This window comes from Rhamphochromis sp. 'chilingali' (genome assembly GCF_963969265.1).
Source record: "Rhamphochromis sp. 'chilingali' genome assembly, chromosome: 6".
Taxonomy (NCBI): Eukaryota; Metazoa; Chordata; class Actinopteri; order Cichliformes; family Cichlidae; genus Rhamphochromis; species Rhamphochromis sp. 'chilingali'.
The window spans coordinates 3,856,091-3,877,763 of NC_137933.1; the positions used below are offsets into that span (position 1 = coordinate 3,856,091).

General features: G+C 42.8%; 1 protein-coding gene across 1 annotated transcript in view; it reads right to left on the reverse strand.

The window, feature by feature from the left end:
- Positions 1-2,418: 2,418 nt before the first annotated feature.
- The window catches only part of LOC308397967 (USP6 N-terminal-like protein), a 31,060-nt gene continuing 11,805 nt past the window's right edge, over positions 2,419-21,673 (reverse strand). The window contains exons 3-14 of the mRNA XM_080884299.1: positions 20,105-20,190; positions 19,973-20,012; positions 19,808-19,888; positions 17,299-17,406; positions 16,653-16,762; positions 10,651-10,699; positions 7,912-8,032; positions 7,577-7,671; positions 7,418-7,483; positions 5,963-6,062; positions 5,222-5,374; positions 2,419-5,117 (exon numbers count right to left, since the gene is read on the reverse strand). Coding sequence (XP_080740425.1) covers positions 4,423-5,117; positions 5,222-5,374; positions 5,963-6,062; positions 7,418-7,483; positions 7,577-7,671; positions 7,912-8,032; positions 10,651-10,699; positions 16,653-16,762; positions 17,299-17,406; positions 19,808-19,888; positions 19,973-20,012; positions 20,105-20,190 — 1,704 coding nt within the window. The 3' untranslated portion in view covers positions 2,419-4,422. The remainder of the gene's footprint in view (positions 5,118-5,221; positions 5,375-5,962; positions 6,063-7,417; positions 7,484-7,576; positions 7,672-7,911; positions 8,033-10,650; positions 10,700-16,652; positions 16,763-17,298; positions 17,407-19,807; positions 19,889-19,972; positions 20,013-20,104; positions 20,191-21,673) is intronic.

Genomic DNA, 21,673 nt, shown 5'->3' on the forward strand with positions numbered 1-21,673 from the left:
TCCCTGCGGCTATAACTACGCGTGATTATCTGTGGGTGTGTTAAAGTCATTGGGAAAAAAAGTCTGGTGTATGATGTTCACATTAAAAACTACGCTGGACTAGAACTCCTTTTCACCTCAGCTGTTTTTACTTTCCAAGTTGGAAAAGCCCAGATGAGACATATTTTGTTAAAAGCCAGCATGAACAACACGGAAGCTGAACTGTATTTTCAAAAATGTAATTAAATTTGTCCTCTGAGACAAGCAAAGACCTTATTCAAAGCTACGAAACCTGAGGCCTCTGATATGATGCAAGATTTCACCATATTCAGGTAAATTCATTGTTAACCACGAGCTTTCTATACAACGAATGTGGCTCTCTGGGGTACACCACCATTGTAACTTATGGTGCAATCAAACAACACCCTATAAGCAAGCACTTTGCAACAGTAAGAGAAAAATTCCCTTTTAACTGCAAAAACACAGGCTCAGGGAAGACCAGCCATCTGCCACGACTGGTTGGGAGTGAGAGGCAGGAAAAAAGACAACACGGAAGAGAGCCGTCGATTAAAAAGAATGAATAATGATTAAAGTCTAAAAACACACGGAGAGTGAAAAGAGGAATGAAAAAGAAAAGCTCAGTGCATCATGGGAAGACCCCAGCAGCCTAGGCCTATTGCAGCGTGCCTAAGGGATGGCTCATGTGACCTGATCCTGCCCTAACGATATGCTCTAGCAGAAAGTTGAAGCCTAATCTTAGAAGCAGAGAGGGTGTCAAGCACCTTGAGGCGGCTGTTGTTGTGATTTGGTGCTGTATAAATAAAATAAAATAAAATTGAATTGTCTTTAATATCTTTTGTGGGCCTCTGCCATTAAGGATTTTTTAAAAATTTAAAATAATTATCCAGTCCAGCCCACATCATAGCTCTCAGCCAGTGAGACTTCAGAGCCTTGTTTCCCTCCTTCTTTCAAACAATAACCGAGGTACAAAGATTTGCCCCAGAGTAATTTGCCTTCACAGAATAAGTCAATAGAAGAGTTTTGCTGTCTGAGTTAAATATTTTGTTCAGTAGCATTAAATGTTGTTCTGAGGTCTAAGAGGACACACACAAAAATAAGCCCACTGTCAGAGGCCACAAGTCATTAGTAACCTTCACTTTACCTCACTTGGGATGACTGTTACTCAGGAAGTAGACCGGGTCATCTACCAGTCGGACGTTTAGCGGTTTAATCTCTGGCTGCTCCAGTCTGCATGCCAAATATCCTGGGAATAACACCAAGTTGGTCTCTGATGCGCCATGGGAGCATGAATGTTAGATATGACACAAGAAAAAAGAGCTCGTTTGAATAGGCGAATGAGGTATGTTGTTCCTGTTTCTCCTGAAGACCTTCTATGACTCTGTGGTGGCCTCAGCCATCTTTTACGGTGTGGTCTGCTGGGGCGGCAGCGTCTTTGCAGGGGACAGGAAGAGAACGAAGAGGCTGGACCCTGTGGAGGTGGTGAGTGACAGGAGAAGCTGTCATCGCTGTTGGTCAGCATCTCCCAGCCCATGCAGGAGACTCTGACATCACTGAGCAGCTCCTTCAGTGGCAGCTGCGGCACCCACGATGTGGGACGGAGAGACTCCGCAGGTCTTTCCTTCCTACTGCTGTCAGACTCCACAACATGGTCTCTGCAGAGGATCACACACGTGCAGACAGACACACACAACCATCCCATACACAACTGTAACTCTCGCCCTGTCTCCTTGTTTTGCAATGGCACTAAGAGCAATTTTCCCAGTGTAACAAAGTATTTTATTCTATTTGTACTTTTTCTATTGTATATGGTGTTCTGTCCGTTTTGTGTAGTATGTTATTCTGTTTATCTTATTCTATTGTTTTTTCTCTCTTGTACTTCCTGCCGTGACCAAAGATTTCCCACGTGTGGGACTATAAAGGTTTCTCTTTCTTTCCTTCTTTAAAGAGGCTTTGAGTGCTCAGGTACAGTAGAAAAGCACGATGTATAAAAACCAGTACATTTACTACTTTATTGTCTCTGCTTGCCTTACTGTAAAAGTCCCCGCAGACAAAGACAAAATAAAAACAGTGTTAGTGTCCAATGTTAACATTTATTTGTATGCTGTGTGTATTTATTGTATGTTAACTTTATGTTAGTACGACTCAACACACTGATGTTAGGTTGCCGACCGTGTTACCGGGGTAACGCGCAGGCGAAGAATCTCTTTTGAATAGTAGTTATTTTTTTACGTTTAATAATACATGTTTGAATTCTCCTGCTGGTCTTTACCCAGCACCACCACATCGGTCATATCGTTGCCTCGTTCTGTCCCTTTCAGTTTAAAAACATCTTAGACCCATAATCTACTATTTCCCCGACATGATTTTTACTTTGCAAGAGTCAAGGAAGACAAAGAAAATCAAAATTAAAGTTTATTGTTTCACCTCCAAGGCTTCAATCAGCTAATTGGTTGGACTGTAGCTACTGGACTTTGGCACATCATTTCTCCAACCCTGGAGGATTTTCAGGATGTAAATATAGTCAAATACCATAAAACATATTTACATCATTCAAAACAATGGCATTACATTGTAAAATATGACTAGATTTATTTGGAAAAAATGAAGACCTTTCTAGAACACTTCTCTCCTTCCTGGCTCGTCTATAACTGGAGAGAAACTCTTAATCTAAACTAACCACAAGATGTCAGCGTTTCATTATTTCTAAGAACAGAACTGAAGTTTTTCTTCCTTCAGATGAACAAACTAGTCCCAGCTGTGTCTACCTACTGGTTCTACAGCACTGTACAATATTAAACACATGTTCAAATCATCTGATACATACACATTCGTATTTTGCGTATTTTCACCGTTTAAGGAGGAAACACACAAGATGCCTTTTCTGAGATGATACAAACAATAAATTACAGAGCTAGAAAAAAGCACTTCTTTGAAATGAGCTCAACAGGTTTCAGTACGTATCATCGCAACAGTGAGCCTGCTCACCACGTCAGAGATCTGCACAATCAGTACAGCGCCAGGAAGCTGCTTCTGTTTCCTGATGTAGAGTCAGGTTAGGTTCAACGGGGTCCAATGCAGAACTGAAGCCAATCCAAATAAGGCATCGAGACGTTATTACAAAAAATAAACCTGTAACTCTCCTAGCAAACACTTTACAAAGGCCTAGACTGAACACACAAAAAGTTAAAAAACTACAAACGTGTTTCGTCTGTTGTAAAGGATGATGCTTCAGACTTGGAGTCCTTGGAAATCACTTTCCCGCCAATCCAGACCTAGAATATGATGTCTTGATTAAAGCAGGCGACGGCAGTTTTAGTCAGTCAGTATGATTGGGGTGGCTGTTGCTCAGGAGGTAGAGCAGCTCACCTACTGATTGGAAGGTTGGTGGTTCGATCCCTGGCTCCTCCAGTCTGCATGTCAAGTATCCTTGGGCAAGATACTAACCCCAACTTGCTCTCCGATGCATCCATCGGAGTATGAGTGTACTTAGAAAGCACTGAGTATAGATAAAGTGCTTGTGAGAATGGGTGTGATTGGGTGAATGAGGCATGTTGCATAGAGCGCTTTGAGAATAGAAAAGCGCTCTATAAGAATCAGTCCATTCTGGGCAAAAATGCTTTGTGCCCAAAGTTGAACGATGAAGTGACGTGTTTTCCACAGATCAGCGATTTTAGCAGGTACTCAGGTGTTTTTTAATGTTCGGTTAAAGTGGAAAGATCGGTGCCCACAAAAAAAACCCCCAAACTACTGAAGCTTCTGCTCAACTGGAGAAAAGAACTGAACTGAAAATCAATTAAATCTGACAAAAGTTCTCAGCTGATCCTCTCAGAATATGCTGATATATTTCTTATCAGTTACAGGCCCAAGCCATTTAAGGCTTATAAATGGCTTGGGACATTTGCTTATTCAGCAAAGCATGTGAGGGTTGTATTAAGACAGACATCTTCTAATTAAGACATTTAAAAGCCAGAATGACAGCTAGCTAGCATGTCCTTCTCCCACAACTGGATCTAACAGAACAGCACATACATCATCCTGTTCACTGCTTCAGGACCAAACAAACCCATCTGCCTTTCACTATGTCGACATATTGTCTTTGTAACCTACATCTGGAACTTTCAGCCACATAAAGGGCAAAAATCTACCAGTTAAAATGTTACCTAACATGAAAAAGGGCTGAAAAGTCCGAAGGAGGAAACAGCTTCTTGTAGCCAAAAGTCTTTAGAAAGTCAGTTTGAAAATTGGCAAATACAAAACTTTTATAAATACTGGTCCCGAAACTGAAAGCACATTTTGAAGCAACTGTTGCTTAACACTGTAAATCTGACTAATAAATCACACCAGAACATTAATCACAGACTTAACCTTTTTACATGTAAAAGCGTCATAAATAAATTAGCGATCTACACTTTTCTGCTCTTCTCATGAAACATCGGCAGCCGATGTGTCCTCTGATTCTGCACTCGAGTCCAGGTTCACGTCCCTGCTCAGTGCTGAGGCCTGCTCCGGCAGCTGAAGCCTCTCTGCTGCAGGCAGACTCTCAGACTGGGCCATGCCCAAAGCCGGCGAGGCTACCTGAGACACGGGCGCTGAAAGAGTCCGCGGGACTTTGCAGCAGAACTGACCGGTGACGGCCGAATGCGCGTCTGCAGTGAGGTCGTTAGTAGAGGCCGAGTGCGGGGCGCTGGTTATTTCTGAAGGTGAGGGAGGTCCTACCGGGACATCTGTGTCAGCTTCTATTCCAACCCTCTCCGGGTCGGACCGTGGTGACGGCTGATCTGCTGCAACCACAGTTTGACTCCATGGGGGTTGGTAAGGCGGAGGCCCTGCTAGTGGGGAGCTGTCAGGGGTGAGTGGGGCTTGGCTGTGGATGATGATGGGATCTGGGGAAGGCAACGGAGTCTCCTCTTTGTCCACACCTTCAAGATTCACAAGGTCCTTGGAGGGACTCTGGTCTGGGGATATGGAGTCTGGCTGGTGGGAGATGATGCGGAGGCACAGGCCGGCTTTGGGGAACCCGCTAGCTGACGTTGGCTTCCCTTCAGAGGGCCGCACTGGACTCAGCAGCACGGGTAGCTCTTGGCCCAGCGGCTTACGGGGCAGCTCCTCAGGCTTCCCTAAAAACGAGCCATTAAGAACTGTTTATTTTCTTTAAGTGCACATTATTGACACCGAATAATGTACTGGAGTACTGGAGACTCCTAAAAGGACAGCCGCGTACCTGGAGGCGGGAGATCCAGCTTCATCTTTCGCAGCTCAGCCATGGAGGCCTGAAGCTGCTCAACGATCATGTCGTCGCTGTAGAAAAAAGTCTGAGCGATGCGCTCCTGCAGGAACTCTCTCAGCTCCTCCAGAGACATCTTCAAGAGGCGCTCTGTTCACAAACCAGATGTTAAACTCACAGAAACGTGCAGTCACGTCTCATCTGTCTTGTATTGGAGCTGTATTCAGATGACATTTAACCCCTGTTTTAAAAAACTGACAATAAAAAATGTTTGTGTAAACTGAGTTGTGTAATCCCACATATGATTTTGTAATGAGCACATTAATTATAAACATCTTTATATTTATATAACATCTTCTATTTTCTGCAATAATAACTTGTTTGCTACAAATGAGATTTAAACGACTGTAAACATCTATACACTTGTAGATATCCACACGAACACAGAAACCCTGAATCACACAAGTATACAGACATTTATGCAAAAATCATAAAGATGTCTCGAGACCAGACACCAGTAAGTAGTACTTAAATTGCAAAGTGTGGCCTTGCGAAGTTTCACTTTTGCAGACTTTAGGAAAGCAAACAAAAACTGGAAAACTTCAAAATCACTCGATTTCAGGAGGTTAATAAGAGGCTAAAGTTAACACAATGTGGTTGTTGTGTAGAAGGCTCAGTGAGGAAACTGAGCAGAGAGTGATTTATTGTTTCGTGGCGACCCATCCATCATCTCCTTACTCTTGTGTATCTTGAGGATAGTGTAAGACATGGCGGTGAGGAGCCGCTCTCCCTCCAGGATGAAAATGTCCCACAGGCGGAGCGTTAGGGTGAACGGTGTCTGCCGGATCACAAACACAAAAAGTTAGAGAATCACTGCAGCTTAGCTGGATTTGTTTGTGCCAGTGGGTTCATGTATGTGCTGTTCTCCTGCTGGCTGGAGTCAGGAAGTTTGTTTGGTTCCTTCTCAGACCTCAGAGGCCCCGAGGCCCGTCTGAGCCCGGCAACTCAGTGGGATGGAGAAGTGCTGACAACAGCCAAACGCTGCCAGACCACTACCACAGGATTGTGGGCATGCAAGTAGAAGGCTAATAACAGTTTAGGCTGACAGGTCTTAATGCTCTCCTCTAATGCGATGCACCCGAGCTCTGCTGAAATCATGTACAGTATAACTGTGTGAAAGGCGATTCAGTGTTTTTATGTTACAGAGATTAGCATCTGCTAATGCTAACTGCTATATTTACACAGGCTTAACTTTCCAGTTTTATTAAACATGCAGTTGGCTATATTCATAAATTCACATTGTAACGAGCAGCATATGAGCAGCATTCCTTCTCTCACCCCAACCGGTCGCAGCAGATGGCCCCGCCCCTCCCTGAGCCTGGTTCTGTCGGAGGTTTCTTCCTGTTAAAAGAGAGTTTTTCCTTCCCACTGTCGCCAAAGTGCTTGCTCATAGGGGGTCATATGATTGTTGGGTTTTTCTCTGTATCTATGAAGCGCCTTGAGGCGACTTTTGTTGTGATTTGGCGCTATATAAATAAAATTGAACTGAATTGAATTGAATGTGTAATCTGGCTATTTAATGAATAATAATTATCATTCAGAGCACTGAGATACCAGGTTCCTCCAGAACCAGCTCTCAGTTTAGAAGACATGAAGCATCTTTTCTTTGAAGGTCAGGATTAAAACGTTCCTCTCTGATAAAGCTTGTAGTGACGGCTGGATCAGGTGACTCGTTATGCTGCCACACGCTCAGGCTGCTGAACACTTTTTCTTCTCTGTATTCTTTCATTTCCTTCCCCTCACACCCCAACCAATCACAGCAGGCGCTGCCAGAGTCTGTTGGTGATAGCTTCCTGTTGGGAGGGAGTTCTTTTTCTCCACTGTTGCAGGTGCAAGATCGTTATTCGCTTTAGTTTAGTATGTTTCAGGCTCTGATGCAGGGTTCCACCTTATAATATTAAGCACTGTGTGTTGACTGTTGTTGTGAACTGGCACTATAGCAAAATTGAATTGAACTGCTTTAAAACTTCCCAAGCAAAATAGAGAAGATACATGGAAATGATATGACATAAAACAAGAAGAGGGGAAAGCAACCTCTTCACACAGTGAGAAAATAATCAGATGACCTTTTATTCAACGTTTAACAGGCAGAAAAAGATGATCTTACTCGTTTACCCCAAGATAATGACTCACCCTGTCAATGAAACACTGCAGGAACCATTTGGTGCTGTAAATGCCTGCAGACATCTGCTCTTTGTCCTTGAAATAGAGAACACGAGTCAGAACTAGCACGTATCCTGCTTGCTAGAGCGTTACTCCAAGTTTTTCAAAAACAGAAAAAACTGATCTCACCAGATGTTTCTTCAGTTTGGGAACGAGCTTGGAAATAATCTGATCATGATGTGCCTGGAATCTCTGAAGTTTTGGAAAGCCTGGAACAAAAAAGCCTTAACAGGGCAGAAGGGAAGTGAGAACTTTTTAATCTAATTTCATGTCAGTCCAAACCAAATCTGACAAGCAGTACAGTTTGTAATCAGTTCCACCACCCGCAGAGCCAAAGACTGTCATCTGCACGGTTGGTGCAGCTGCAGGAAAATGATTTCAGTGTTTAGCTTCATCGTATCTTGCAGAGAACACGTTTGCTGTTAATGTTCAGACGAATGAATGAATCCTCTGGGATGTCTCACCATGCATGGCGTGTTTCTGGTTGGTGAGCAGCTGTGACAGGGCCCAGAAAGCGTCTTCCTCATTCATGTACATGAGCAGCAGGGCGGCAATCTGACTCATGCCCTGGCAGTAGCTCACCTCCTGCAGGAAACGTGCAAAAAGACCCCAATAATGGGCTTTCCGCTGTTGTGGTAACTGTAACTGACACTAGGTTAACACAAGTTAACACAAGACTATCAAACAATTATTAACTTTTTGTCATCATCCTGTGGGACCATTCTCCACCACGGATATTAGTTTTATTATTATCAGCAGTACTGTTATTGTTGTATTTGTATATTCTATAGTGCCTTAATAGTCAGTAGGAATAAAGCAGATGGGCCATGATCAAAACGAATTAAAAACCCCAGAATATATTAAACATGGGCAAATTTTCAATTACTTAGTCATTCCTATTTTGAAATGTTAATCATGCAAAGCAAAAAACAAAAGCACGGAGCTTTGGTCACTGAGGGGAGTGGAGTCTATCTTAGCAAGTGCAAGGTGAGAGGCAGGGTGCACCCTGGGCAAAGGCCATCGCAGGATCAACAATGAAAGACAGACAGCCATGCAAACTTGTATGCACTCCTAAAACTTTAAGATGCATGTCTCTGGCTGTGGACGAGGACCCACACAGGCACTAGGAGAACATGAGAGAAGGACCCCAGCTGCAGCAAGCACACTACAGACACAATGCTACATGATTTTATTCATATGTACAGAAGAAGCAATGGTGATATTGTCTTAATAGTATATTGCAAATATGTTTGTTTGGTGTGGGCAACTGTATTTGACATAGTACATTGCAACACTATTCTATAGGAAGTGCAGAATTACTAGGCAAGTTGTATTTTTGAGGAATAATTTTATTATTGAACAACAACCATGTTCTCAATGAACCCAAAAAACTCATTAATATCAAAGCTGAATGTTTTTGGAAGTAGTTTTTAGTTTGTTTTTAGTTTTAGCTGTTTTAGGGGGATATCTGTGTGTGCAGGTGACTATTACTGTGCATAATTATTAGGCAACTTAACAAAAAACAAATATATACCCATTTCAATGATTTATTTTTACCAGTGAAACCAATATAACATCTCGACATTCACAAATATACATTTCTGACATTCAAAAACAAAACAAAAACAAATCAGCGACCAATATAGCCACCTTTCTTTGCAAGGACACTCAAAAGCCTGCCATCCATGGATTCTGTCAGTGTTTTGCTCTGTTCACCATCAACATTGCGTGCAGCAGCAACCACAGCCTCCCAGACACTGTTCAGAGAGGTGTACTGTTTTCCCTCCTTGTAAATCTCACATTTGATGATGGACCACAGGTTCTCAATGGGGTTCAGATCAGGTGAACAAGGAGGCCATGTCATTAGTTTTTCTTCTTTTATACCCTTTCTTGCCAGCCACGCTGTGGAGTACTTGGACGCGTGTGATGGAGCATTGTCCTGCATGAAAATCATGTTTTTCTTGAAGGAGGCAGACTTCTTCCTGTACCACTGCTTGAAGAAGGTGTCTTCCAGAAACTGGCAGTAGGACTGGGAGTTGAGCTTGACTCCATCCTCAACCCGAAAAGGCCCCACAAGCTCATCTTTGATGATACCAGCCCAAACCAGTACTCCACCTCCACCTTGCTGGCGTCTGAGTCGGACTGGAGCTCTCTGCCCTTTACCAATCCAGCCACGGGCCCATCCATCTGGCCCATCAAGACTCACTCTCATTTCATCAGTCCATAAAACCTTAGAAAAACCAGTCTTGAGATATTTCTTGGCCCAGTCTTGACGTTTCAGCTTGTGTGTCTTGTTCAGTGGTGGTCGTCTTTCAGCCTTTCTTACCTTGGCCATGTCTCTGAGTATTGCACACCTTGTGCTTTTGGGCACTCCAGTGATGTTGCAGCTCTGAAATATGGCCAAACTGGTGGCAAGTGGCATGTTGGCAGCTGCACGCTTGACTTTTCTCAGTTCATGGGCAGTTATTTTGTGCCTTGGTTTTTCCACACGCTTCTTGCGACCCTGTTGACTATTTTGAATGAAACGCTTGATTGTTCGATGATCACGCTTCAGAAGCTTTGCAATTTTGAGACTGCTGCATCCCTCTGCAAGATATCTCACTATTTTTGACTTTTCTGAGCCTGTCAAGTCCTTCTTTTGACCCATTTTGCCAAAGGAAAGGACGTTGCCTAATAATTATGCACACCTGATATAGGGTGTTGATTTCATTAGACCACACCCCTTCTCATCACAGAGATGCACATCACCTAATATGCTTAATTGGTAGTAGGCTTTCGAGCCTATACAGCTTGGAGTAAGACAACATGCATGAAGAGGATGATGTGGACAAAATACTCATTTGCCTAATAATTCTGCACTCCCTGTATGAGTGCTGCAGTTTCAGCAATTTTTGCAATCCACATGTTTCAGTGGCACGTCTAGTAAAAACCCTGTTTCTGCAAATAATAAAAGCAGCTCAGTAAGACAACCATCAGTGCTGTATCAGCTGCTGTCCACTTAAAGCACTCAATGCATATCATGTCAAAAGCATGCAGTACTGTGTGTGGGGTGTGTGTGTGGGGGGGGGGACAAGAAACCACAGTGGAAAATGAAGTCTCTGCCCACAAAAAGAACATTTAGACGTGACTGCAGATTTTTATCAGTTCACTTGAGTTGCTGGTGTTTTAATGTTTCATGTAATTTAGAGAAATCAGCTACTTACTGTGTTGTAGACTGAATATGCAGAGAGGACATGAAAGAGAGCCTGCTGCCTGTAAATCAAAGAAACAGGAAGGAAAGGATAGGAAAGGAGAAGAAGCAACAAAAGGAAACAAGGAAGGGAGTGAGAAGGAGAGGAAATGAAAAAATGAGTGTCATGAATCCTGACACTGTATGTGAAGCTGTAAGCAAACCCCACAGCAAACAGTGTGCTGGACACACAATTACAAACCAGAAGTGAGAGGAAAGGAAAAAATAACAGTAACACAGAGAGACTACAGTCTCTGCTCTTTAAAAATCCTTTTTGTATCCTGAACATCTGTTAGATACTGAAATGTTCTCCAGCTCCACACTTTCCACTGCTGCTTCTGAACAGGACCATTACACTGACATCACTCTGTTACAGGATCAGGTTACACATAAACCCACGCCATCCAGAGCTCAGCCTGCCCACCTCTCTCTCACACTCAGTCCAAGTTCACCCTGAGGTCTCTCTGCTGCAGACACAGATTTTTTTCCTCTCGCACTTTTTTAATCTGTTTGAATATGGTAACAGTTACAACCTGGAAAATGATATGTAACACACACTACATGACCCAAAGTATGTGGACATCCAAGCCATGTGCATCAATGTCCTTCTACAACAACCTTAATTAGTCTTGTCTCAGGTTTTCCCTCTGACGGGAACCTGGATGCAGGGATTTCAGTGCTCAGCGCTACTCATTTCAGCCTACTCTGAATCCAGCCTACACTGCAGTGAAACCACAACTGCTGGTTCCTTTCAGAGGTAAGAAAACTCATAAACCTATTTGGATTTTTATTTAAAATATCCATCCATCCATCCATCCATCTTTTTCCACTTATCCGGGGCCGGGTCATGGAGGCAGCAGAGTAAACAGAGAAGCCCAGACCTCCCTCTCCCCAGCCACCTCCTCTAGCTTATCCAGGGGAACACCAAGGCGTTCCCAGGCCAGCCGAGAGATATAATCTCTCCAGCGTGTCCTGGGGCTGCCCTGGGGCCTCCTCCCGGTGAGACATGCCCAGAACACCTCACCCAGGAGACGCCCAGGAGGCATCCTTGTCAGATGCCCGAACCACCTCAACCTGCTCCTTTCCATGTGGTGAAGCAGCAGCTCTACTCTGAGCCCCTCACGCACCCCTGAACTTACCCTATCTAAAAGGGAGAGTCCAGCCACATTTCTGCTGCTTGTATCCACAGCTCGTGACCATAGGTGAGGGTAGGGACGTAGATCGACTGGTAAATTGAGAGCTTCGCTTTTACACTCAGCTCTCTCTTCACCACAACAGACCAGTACAGCGTCCGCATCACTGCAGCCGCAGCACCAATCCATCTGTCGATGTCCCACCCCCTTCTCTCGTCACTTGTGAACAAGACCCCGAGATACTTAAGCTCCTCCACTTGGGGCAGAAACTCGTCCCTGACCCAGAGTGGGCACTCCACCATGGCCTCAGATTTGGAGGTGCTGATTCTCATTCCCACTGTGAATAAGGAGTATTCCAGTATCCCAATACTGGAATACTCCTTATCCTAATAGTCCATTGTGCTTAGTTTAAATGCTAATTGCACAGTAAATATTCTGTAGGTGTCCCACATTTAAAGGCATCTTAAAAGCGAATGCAGCAAAATAACCCCGTCTCTCCATCACTGTCAGTTTAAAGCACATAAAAGATCCAGATCTGTTCAAAGAATTCAAGGTGAATGAGCTTCAATCTGACAGCTAACAACAAATAATTATTATCGTCCTCGTTTTATCCTGAACTGCACGTTACCATCCCCCCAAAAATCATTTTGTTTAGGTGTCGAGATAGGTTTGAAGAATCGTGGACTTCTATTGGTCCCAACTACTATATTTCTGGTATCGCAACATTCCTGTTACAGCATACTGGTAACTGTGGTTTTTCCCCTTTTCAGCCAGCCTACCAGTTTGCTTTTGTGTGTACTAGGAAGGGAACATTTTTATTCAACCTTTTCTTTTTCTTCCTTTAACTTGAGCTGGTATATTCATCTTGCTCAGCTATGTTTACTCTTTTTCACTTAACTAATTCTGAAGCTACACAACTAAAGGCCAAAAACGTGCGGATCTGGTAGTTCTCGAGAAACAGAGGGGAATATGGTAGCATCTTTATTTATAACGCACTTTACATCCAACAATGTTGGCCAAAGTGCTACAAATACAAAACAAAAGAGAAAACTGTTAAATTACATATAGAATACCTTAAAAACTTAAAAAATAATATAATTAATAAGAAACAGATTAAGAGACATCAACAAGTCCTGCTGTGCTGAAAGCCAAGGTAAATAAATATGTTTTAAAAACAGATAAGGAAGGTGCCTGTCTAACATGTAAAGGCAACTTATTCCACAATTTTGGTGCTGCCACAGCAAACGCCCGATCCCCTCTGAGCTTACGATTAGTCCTGGGCACGCTCAGGAGGAGCTGGTCTGCCCACCTGAGGGACCGTGAAGGTATGTATGGATGAAGAAGCTCAGAGAGGTACAGAGGGGCAGCATTGGACAAGCATTTAAAAACAAATACAAGCAGCTTAAAATGGATCCTAAAATGCACGGGCAGCCAATGAAGTGAATATAAAACTGGGTGATGTGCTCGCATCTACGAGTGCCAGTTAAAAGACGTGCAGCCTGAACTAGCTGCAGTCGAAAAGCAGAAGATCGACTCACCCTAAAATAAAGAGAATTACAGTAATCCCGCCGAACGGTTACAAAGGCATGGATTACTGTTTCAAATTGCTGTCTCGCAAGAAAGTGCTTGATTTTGGCCAGCTGCCTCAGATGAAAGAAACTAGACCGTACAACCGACCGATCTGGAGTTCAGGATCAATCTTAAAACCCAGATTAACAATCTCTGGTTTACAGAATGATTTCAGGGTTTGCAAATCAACACACGGAACAGCAGTGGAGGCAGGTCTGAACACCATTACTTCAGTCTTAGAATCATTAAAACAAAGAAAGTTTATCGCCAATCACGACTTGACGTCGTCCGGACATGTTTGCAAACGATTTACAGACGATCCATCTGTGTCTGTGTCTCCTAAAAATTAAACCCAAGGGAAGTAAATAAAGCGAAAACAGGATAGAGCCCAGAATGGAACCGTGTGGTACTCCGTGAGACAGCGGAGCACGGGAGGACTCACAGTTTCCTAAGTGAACTGAAAAGGTTTGATCTGTTAAGTAAGACCTGAACCATTTCAGAGTCACATCTGTTACACCGACACACTGCTCCAAACGGGAGATTTCATGGTCTACGGTGTCAAATGCAGCAGTTAAATCGAATAAGATAAGAATGACACTTTCACCAGAATCACATGATAAAAATATATCATTAAAAATTCTTAAAAGTGCTGATTCAGTGCTATGCATTACTTTAAAACCAGATTGGAAAATCTCCTGAACATTTTGTGCATCAAGTACAGGATCAATTGGTTATATGCTACTTTTTCCAAGACTTTAGATAAAAAGGGCAGCTTAGATATTGGTCTAAAGTTTATTAGTTTATTATGTTTCATGTCGCACTAGTGTAAATGGTAAATGGGCTGACTCTTATAGAGTGCTTCATACAACTTACCTTATTCACCCAATCACACCCATTCATACAATTCATACAGTTGTTTGCTAAATGTTGTCCTATAATTAGTAGGGGTGGGTTTTTATAATCGATTTATCGATTAAAATCGATTCTGGCTTGGATAACGTAAAATCGATTCATTAAAATCCTGAATCGATTTTTTAATATTAATTTATTTTGCCCGAAATGCCAGAATCTCAGGTGAAAGATCACAAAATTTCAACAACCACCAAACAGCTAAGACAGTAAATGAGAGCAGGAACACGGCTTCTGCACAAAGACGTAAACACACAGCGCGACCCGCGGATCAGAATCAGTTAGATGTCGCCTTTCTCAGCTGATGGTCGGGGCTGAAAGCCGACAGCTCGCCGATTCTGATCCGCGGGTCCGCGCTTTTTGTTTACGCCCTTTATGAGCCGATTCTAAAGCTGTTAGTTTCATCTCTCTCCAAACAATATTGACCGAACCAGCAGCAAAAGAAGATCCAAACTACGCTTCACATAAACATCATCATGAATTCACTCTGACTTTTGCTGACTTTTCAGGATAAAAATCACACTTCATGCACAGCTCTCTCTCTCTCTCTCTCTCTCTCTTTTCTTCATTATTCGCTTGCTTGTTACGCACAAGTCTAACGTTGTTTACAGCGCTGTCGGCCGACGTTTTTTTTTCCCTTTTACTTACTTCCGAAAAGTAAACCTAATTTCTGCTGTTCAATATTGAACAAATTTAAATTTTTTTAAATTAAGCAAAATGTAAAACGCTTAACCGTGTCTCTAATAAAACCGCTGTAATGTCAGAGGTGATGTTCATGTGTTGATTAATGGTTTTCTTTCGTTTTTGATGTACTGCAGAATATTTTTATAAAATCCCAGGCCAGGAAAATCACCTTCATGTTTTTCTGTGTTTTATCTTCAGCTACTTTGACACAAAAGCATCTGCTGTGACGCTCACACCTGTGATAAAGTCTTGCGTGTGTCAGCTTCCTTTTTATTGATACAAAAATATGTAAATGTACTGATCTGAATTATAATATTTCTGACTGTCAAAATTTCCCAGATTCAAATCGAATCGAATTAAATCGAATCGTGGATCGAATCGATTCGGGACCTTGTGAATCGGAATTGAATCGATTCTAGAAATCAGTGACGATACCCAGCCCTAATAATTAGCACTGCGACCTAACAATCTTAACACTTTGCTGAAAGCATATGATAACTGTATGCTTTCACACTGTATTCCTCTTTAATGTGCAAGTTACATCATTTGCTCACAGTGTTGGGGAGTAACGGAATACATGTACCGCCGTTACGTATTTAAAATACAAAATATGAGTAACTGTATTCCGTTACAGTTACCGTTTAAAAAGGTGGTATTCAGAATACTTTGTTGAAATAAATGGATTACACTGCGGTACTTTCCTGTTTCATTTTGTCGCGGGTCAGGACTGTTTGGGTTTTGTTTGACAGCTACGTTCTGTTGTTCCAGGCGGCAGCGTTACGGTTGCCATGGTTACAGGGTGACGCTCTATCTCTCGCGTGGCTGTGTGTTTCCTGGGTGAGAGAGCGCCTTTTTGTTGTTGTTGTTGTTGTGCTAAGCTAACAGGCAAAATGCTACAAGAATAGCTCAAAAGAATGTAGCATCATGGGCAGTGTAGTCCGTGTTGCAGGGAGAATGGACTGCCATACACGTTATGTGTCTGTGAGCGCGAGGAGGGAGAAAAAAGGATAATGGAAAGGTACGAGTTGTCATTGAGGAAAAACGGGAGCTGGAAGCATGTAAATATAATAATAACCACTTCAGCCAAGAAGAGTGCCTGACGAGCCCAGTTGTAAGTAAGCTATTAAGACTCGACTGTACACTGTGTTCGTGTTTTCCTCCAAAAACAATAAGTTCCGTTGGAGCAGCCTTTCAACGCCTCTCTCTGTCTCTCGCAAGAAAAGTTGACCCACACAACAAAGTAAAGCTATTTTTCGGCTAAAAGCCCAACACGGACCCCGCCGTATTAGTCAGAGGTCCCTTTACTACAGTTCGGAGCCGCGGACCTTCAGTAATGGTAATAAATCACACAGCAATAGTACATTCACGTAGTTGTAAAAAGCATGATAATATATTAAGTAATCCAAAGTATTCAGAATAGGTTACTGTCATTGAGTAACGTAACGGAATACGTTACAGAATACATTTTGGGGCATGTATTCTGTATTCTGTAATGGAATACATTTTAAAAGTAACCTTCCCAACACTGTTTGCTCAGTACTTTGAAAATATGTCTCTGTAACTTTGGATCCCACCACTGAGCTTGGCGGTTATAAATATTCTTTGAGAACAGAAATTCCGAGCCGTTTATCCGTCTGAAATCCATTTCAGCTGCAAAATCCGACTCAACAGTGAAACTTACTTGACTCCAAAGCGATCCATGAACATGATATGGTTTCGAAATGTCCTGTTGATGTCCAAGTCAATCTGTTTGATCTCAGATGAGCACAGCCTGGCCTGCTCCTTCATTTTCTGAGTGAAAAACAGACAAAAGTCAACAAGGACATGTGGAGGTACCTGTGCTGAAAGACAAATGTGTCATTCAGTAGAGCTACAAAAACAAGTTTTACATATCAGGGAATATATATTGTAAATTCAGTCAGAATGAATCTATTATTGATTATGCTAACTGTTTATGTGTGTCATCAGTTTTCTGAAACATCTCGTCTATCAGAGAAAATGTGATTGCATCTATGAATGTGCTGAAAATGTGATTACAGGTTGGTGGACCATCTTATCCTTTACAAATATGTGTCAGTTAAGATCAGTCTGCCAGGTGATAAGACTGTCAGCTTTGATATTTCATAGCTTTAACTTTTTTTAAAACATGCTACTTTATACTTTTACTTTATTACATTAGACTTGTAACATTTACAACATAGCTACAGTTTATAACAGTTATATAATGTTTTTCTCTCAGCTTTTTAAAAAACGTATTTATATGTCCAACTTATTTTTATGCTCAGAACAGATTTGCAAAGAGACTCATTTCAGACGTGAATAAATACCTCATATTTGCCCTCGTTCTCCTTCTTGGCCCTGTCCACGTCCAGCATCAGTGCCCAGGCCCGGCCTCTGAGCTGCAGGGGGATGCCTTTGTATACTCGTTTTACCATCTGGCAGCAGAGAGCAGAGGGAATCATAAACACTGAGTGAATAAAACGCCACAAAGTTTAGAGAACAGAAGCTACAAAGACTGAATCATCAGAAAGTTAAACCACCTACCGATCGCCTACGACCCCGTTCACAGTAAAGCCAAAAGTTTGAAAACATTTTCCGTGAGCACTCGAAGCAGGTTTGTAAGTATCTCTCTGTCGTACAGTTTCTGTTAACTTGGTTGGCTTTGCAACTTCTACCTCAAGTACCTCCACTCATCAACATGGAAACACCCCCCCAAATCCTTTGTCTTGGGCCAAGTGCTTTGTCTTTTGGACTTAATGCTTAATTGTATTCAGCGTGAGTTTTAGTCTGTCTGTTGTTTTGCTTTTTTCCTCTGTGTCTGTGAGTCTGCGTTCGGGTCCAGTCCTGCCTGCCACGCACAGTTCATCCACCTTGCTTGCTCTCATTGCTGTGTATGTATTTGATGTACTTGTGCTTTTCTCAGCTCACTGACCACTCAAAGTGCTTTAGACTACAAGTCACATTTTAGCCACACATTCATAAAGCACTTTACACTTCTAGCTACAGATTTTTACAATTTTCTGATTACTCTGTTTTTTTTACTTAGACAGGCTGCACAACTATATTTTTTAATGATTTATTATTATTTTTCCATCTTTCCGAGACAGCAACATGATATTTACTCCTGCAGCCTCCCAGCCCTGACTTTGTTCAGTCACTGCTAACCAACTAACTCTGGTCCTTATACACTAATGTGCTGCCTCTGAGTAAACTGGTCAGCTTGGTGTTATGCTGGTGTATAGCACAGTTTTGTTGAGTTTGTAGACTTCAGCTGGTGACAGAAGTGCTTGTTCTGCTTTAGGGATCTGCTGTAAACTGGTGGCTCTTTGAACCAGAATCCACAGCAGTCAGAGATCTGCTGCCACTACACAGAGTTCACCACAGCTGCAGAGCAGAACAGAGACTACTGTCACCAGCTTTAGTCAGGTGGAACTGTACATATTGTATTATTTATTCAGTCATTTGGAAAAGGAAACTAGAATTACAACTAGAACGAGCTCAATGACGACTTTAAAAGAGAGCGTTAGGCTAACAAAGAGCTCAAATTCATGCTTCGAGCACGATAATGTTTCATGTTTTTAACAAAGACAGATGACAGAAATGCTCAATGATGGATCAAACTGAACTGAACTCAGTTCAGTTTTATTTATATAGCACCAAATACCAAATTAGTTACTGCAAGATGCTTTATATTTTATGGTAAAGACCTTAGAATAACACAGAGATTTATTATTTATGAACAATTTAGGCAGCACGGTGGCACGGTGGTTAGCACTGTTGCCGCACAGCAAGAAGGTCCTGAGTTCAATTCCACCATCAGGCCGGGGTCTTTCTGTGTGGAGTTTGCATGTTCTCCCCTGTTTGCGTGGGTTCCCTCCGGGTACTCCGGCTTCCTCCCCAAAGACATGCAGTTAGTGGGGATAGGTTAACTGATTAATCCAAATTGCCCACAGGTGCGAATGTGAGCGTGAATGGTCTGTCTGTGTCAGCCCTGCGACAGACTGGCGACCTGTCCAGGGTGTGCCCCGCCTCTCTCCCTATGACAGCTGGGACAGGCTCCAGCACCCCCTGCAGCCCTGAAAAGGATAACTGGAAGCGGATGGATGACTTACTGACACTAGTGGAGACCAAGCTAACGGTGGATGTACACTCAGCTGCTCTGGTTGAGTCTATTGATTTTCCAGCCACAGTAACAACGATCAATAAGCATAGCAGCGACTCTCTCACTAATGTAGGTGTTTGTCCAGAGGGTCGGAACCAGTCAAGCTAATTTTCCACCTTTCCACATCCCGTACAAGGACGCACATCGTCTTAGTGAGGAAGAGTGTCGGTGCAAAACCAAAGAAACTAACCCAGAACTGCAGAGTGTCAGAACCCAACCTCTGCGTTGTACAATGGGATTTTTTAATACATTTTAAAAAGTATAATGGAAACATGAAATTAGCATATAAGAAATCTGATTTCATCATTTTTTCAGCAAAATTGTTATTGCTAATGACTGCTTGTGAGACTTATGGGGACACTTGCCAGAAGCTTGTATGAGGACATCATTATCGAGATGGAGAGAAGATTGTAGGTTTTTTCCTCTCCTAGTGTGATTTATATTCTGGTGAGAAGCTTTGATTCAGAATTCTTAATGAGGGAGTACATTTGAGCTGAATATGTTCTGGACTCAACACCGACACTTGCTGTGATTCAATCTGTGTTACAAAACTCGCTGACATCAGAGAAACCAGCTGCAGTTTTACATGTTTGTCAGCAATTGTCTCCAGCAATGAAGTCATTATAAATCTGTTCTGAATTTTCCATGTGCTCCGTGTGCAAACTGTTACTCACCCTGTCACTGTTCTTGTATTTATCCCACTTCTTCACCATCTTCAGCCATTTCTCTGCTCTCTCAATCTCCTGCTGCTTCAGCTATGAAAGTAAAAGAAGCTGGTGAACAAAAACAACCTACTGCATGCATTTGTCCTGAAAGAAATGTGGCATTTGCCTCTTTACCTTCTCTTCATGTGCAGTTGGTGCTGGCAGCTCATCTTCACTGGAAGAATGAAGAGAAACAAATGATGAGATGCAACAAAACAGGGCAGAGTGGTACCAACCGGCATGACTTTACTTTGAAGACAGACTTACTGCATGAAGCCGAAACGGTCGATGACTTTGTAGATGCTGTAATCAGCATCCTCCCAGGGGTAGATCTCCACCCCGCCCTGCCTGCCCTGGAAACAGTAACAGGTATAAACTTACAAACTACAGTCTAGACAAATAGATACGCACATGTGTACAATTACTTACATAAACAAAAGGATCTTATTGTGCTGAAGCGCACCTGCCCTAAAGGAGGAACTACAAAGGCCCCAAAATGGAGTTTAAAGACTCTTGATGAGCCCAAGGTCCTACAGTATGGATATAGGTGCTCCTTACATGGGTCAGTTCTACAGCTGGCCTGCATCTGGCCCATATAACACATGTAACCCATGTAAAGCCTGCCTCATTGCTTTTGGCCTGTGCCTGGCCTGGATACAGGACTTGCGAGTGCTGTGCCAAAAGAAGTCCAGATTAGGCCCCCATGTGTCTTCTATCTGGGTCCATGCACAAACCTTTGCACACAATCGTGTTTGTCGTTAGTTAGGGACGACGACAGGCATATTGTGATGCTCCTCTTCCTCTTTAATGCTACAGTTATTATTATTACAGGTATTACAGAACTAGCAGTAAGGTCTGGGGTTGATAAGCTGAAGTACTGTAGAAGTAGCAGAAACTAGTTCCTCCTGGGGCCACTTCAGGCTGTCTCCAAAAACAGTCAGTTAGACTGACGTGACACTGACTGATCACTAGAATTGCACCCTCTCATCCACAAATCATCACTTCTGCCTTAAAATAAATCATAGTTTGAGTCCAGAAATCTTTGATATACAGTGCTCCCTCGCTATAACGCAGTTCACCTTTCGCTGTTTCGCTGATTTTTTTGGTGCAATTTTGCATCCTTTTTTTTTTTAAACAACACATTGTGTTCTGCGTCCTGATTGGCTGTAGACCATTGTAATCAATCTTGTGCCGTGTCTCCTGTACAGTACAGAACGTGTTCAGTTTGTCAAATTTACATAAATCTTTGATCCTAGCAGTGTGACTCTGCTGTACTGTAAGTTTGTAAGTTTTCTCCCCAACAAACACGACAATGTCGACGAAACGTTTTGCACCGTCAAAGGCTTCTGCGGTAGCACCCAACAGGCAGAGGAAGCTGCTAACCATCGCACAAAAAGACATGCTCATTCTTCTCGCTTCCTCCACTTCTGTACCATTGATTCATTATGTTGAATTCTCTGGCAGCTGCTCTATTCCCATGTTCTGGACCTGAAAACAGGGTTTGATCTTTGGCTTCATTCTATAATAATGGGCTTTTTTTTCTATGAAGGTTTGAACTTCTCTTCCACATCGAAAGGAGCCACCTGAGGTGGTTCGGGCATCTGACAAGGACACCTGCTGGGCGCCTCCTGGGTGAGGTGTTCCGGGCATGTCCCACCATGAGGAGTCCCCGGGGCAGACCCAGGACATGCTGGAGAGATTATATCTCTCGGCTGGTCCCAGACAAGCTGGAGGAGGTGGCTGGGGAGAGGGAGGTCTGGGCTACTCTGCTTAGGCTGCTGCCCCCGCGACCCGGCCCCGGATAAAGCGGAAGAAGATGGATGGATGGTTTGAACT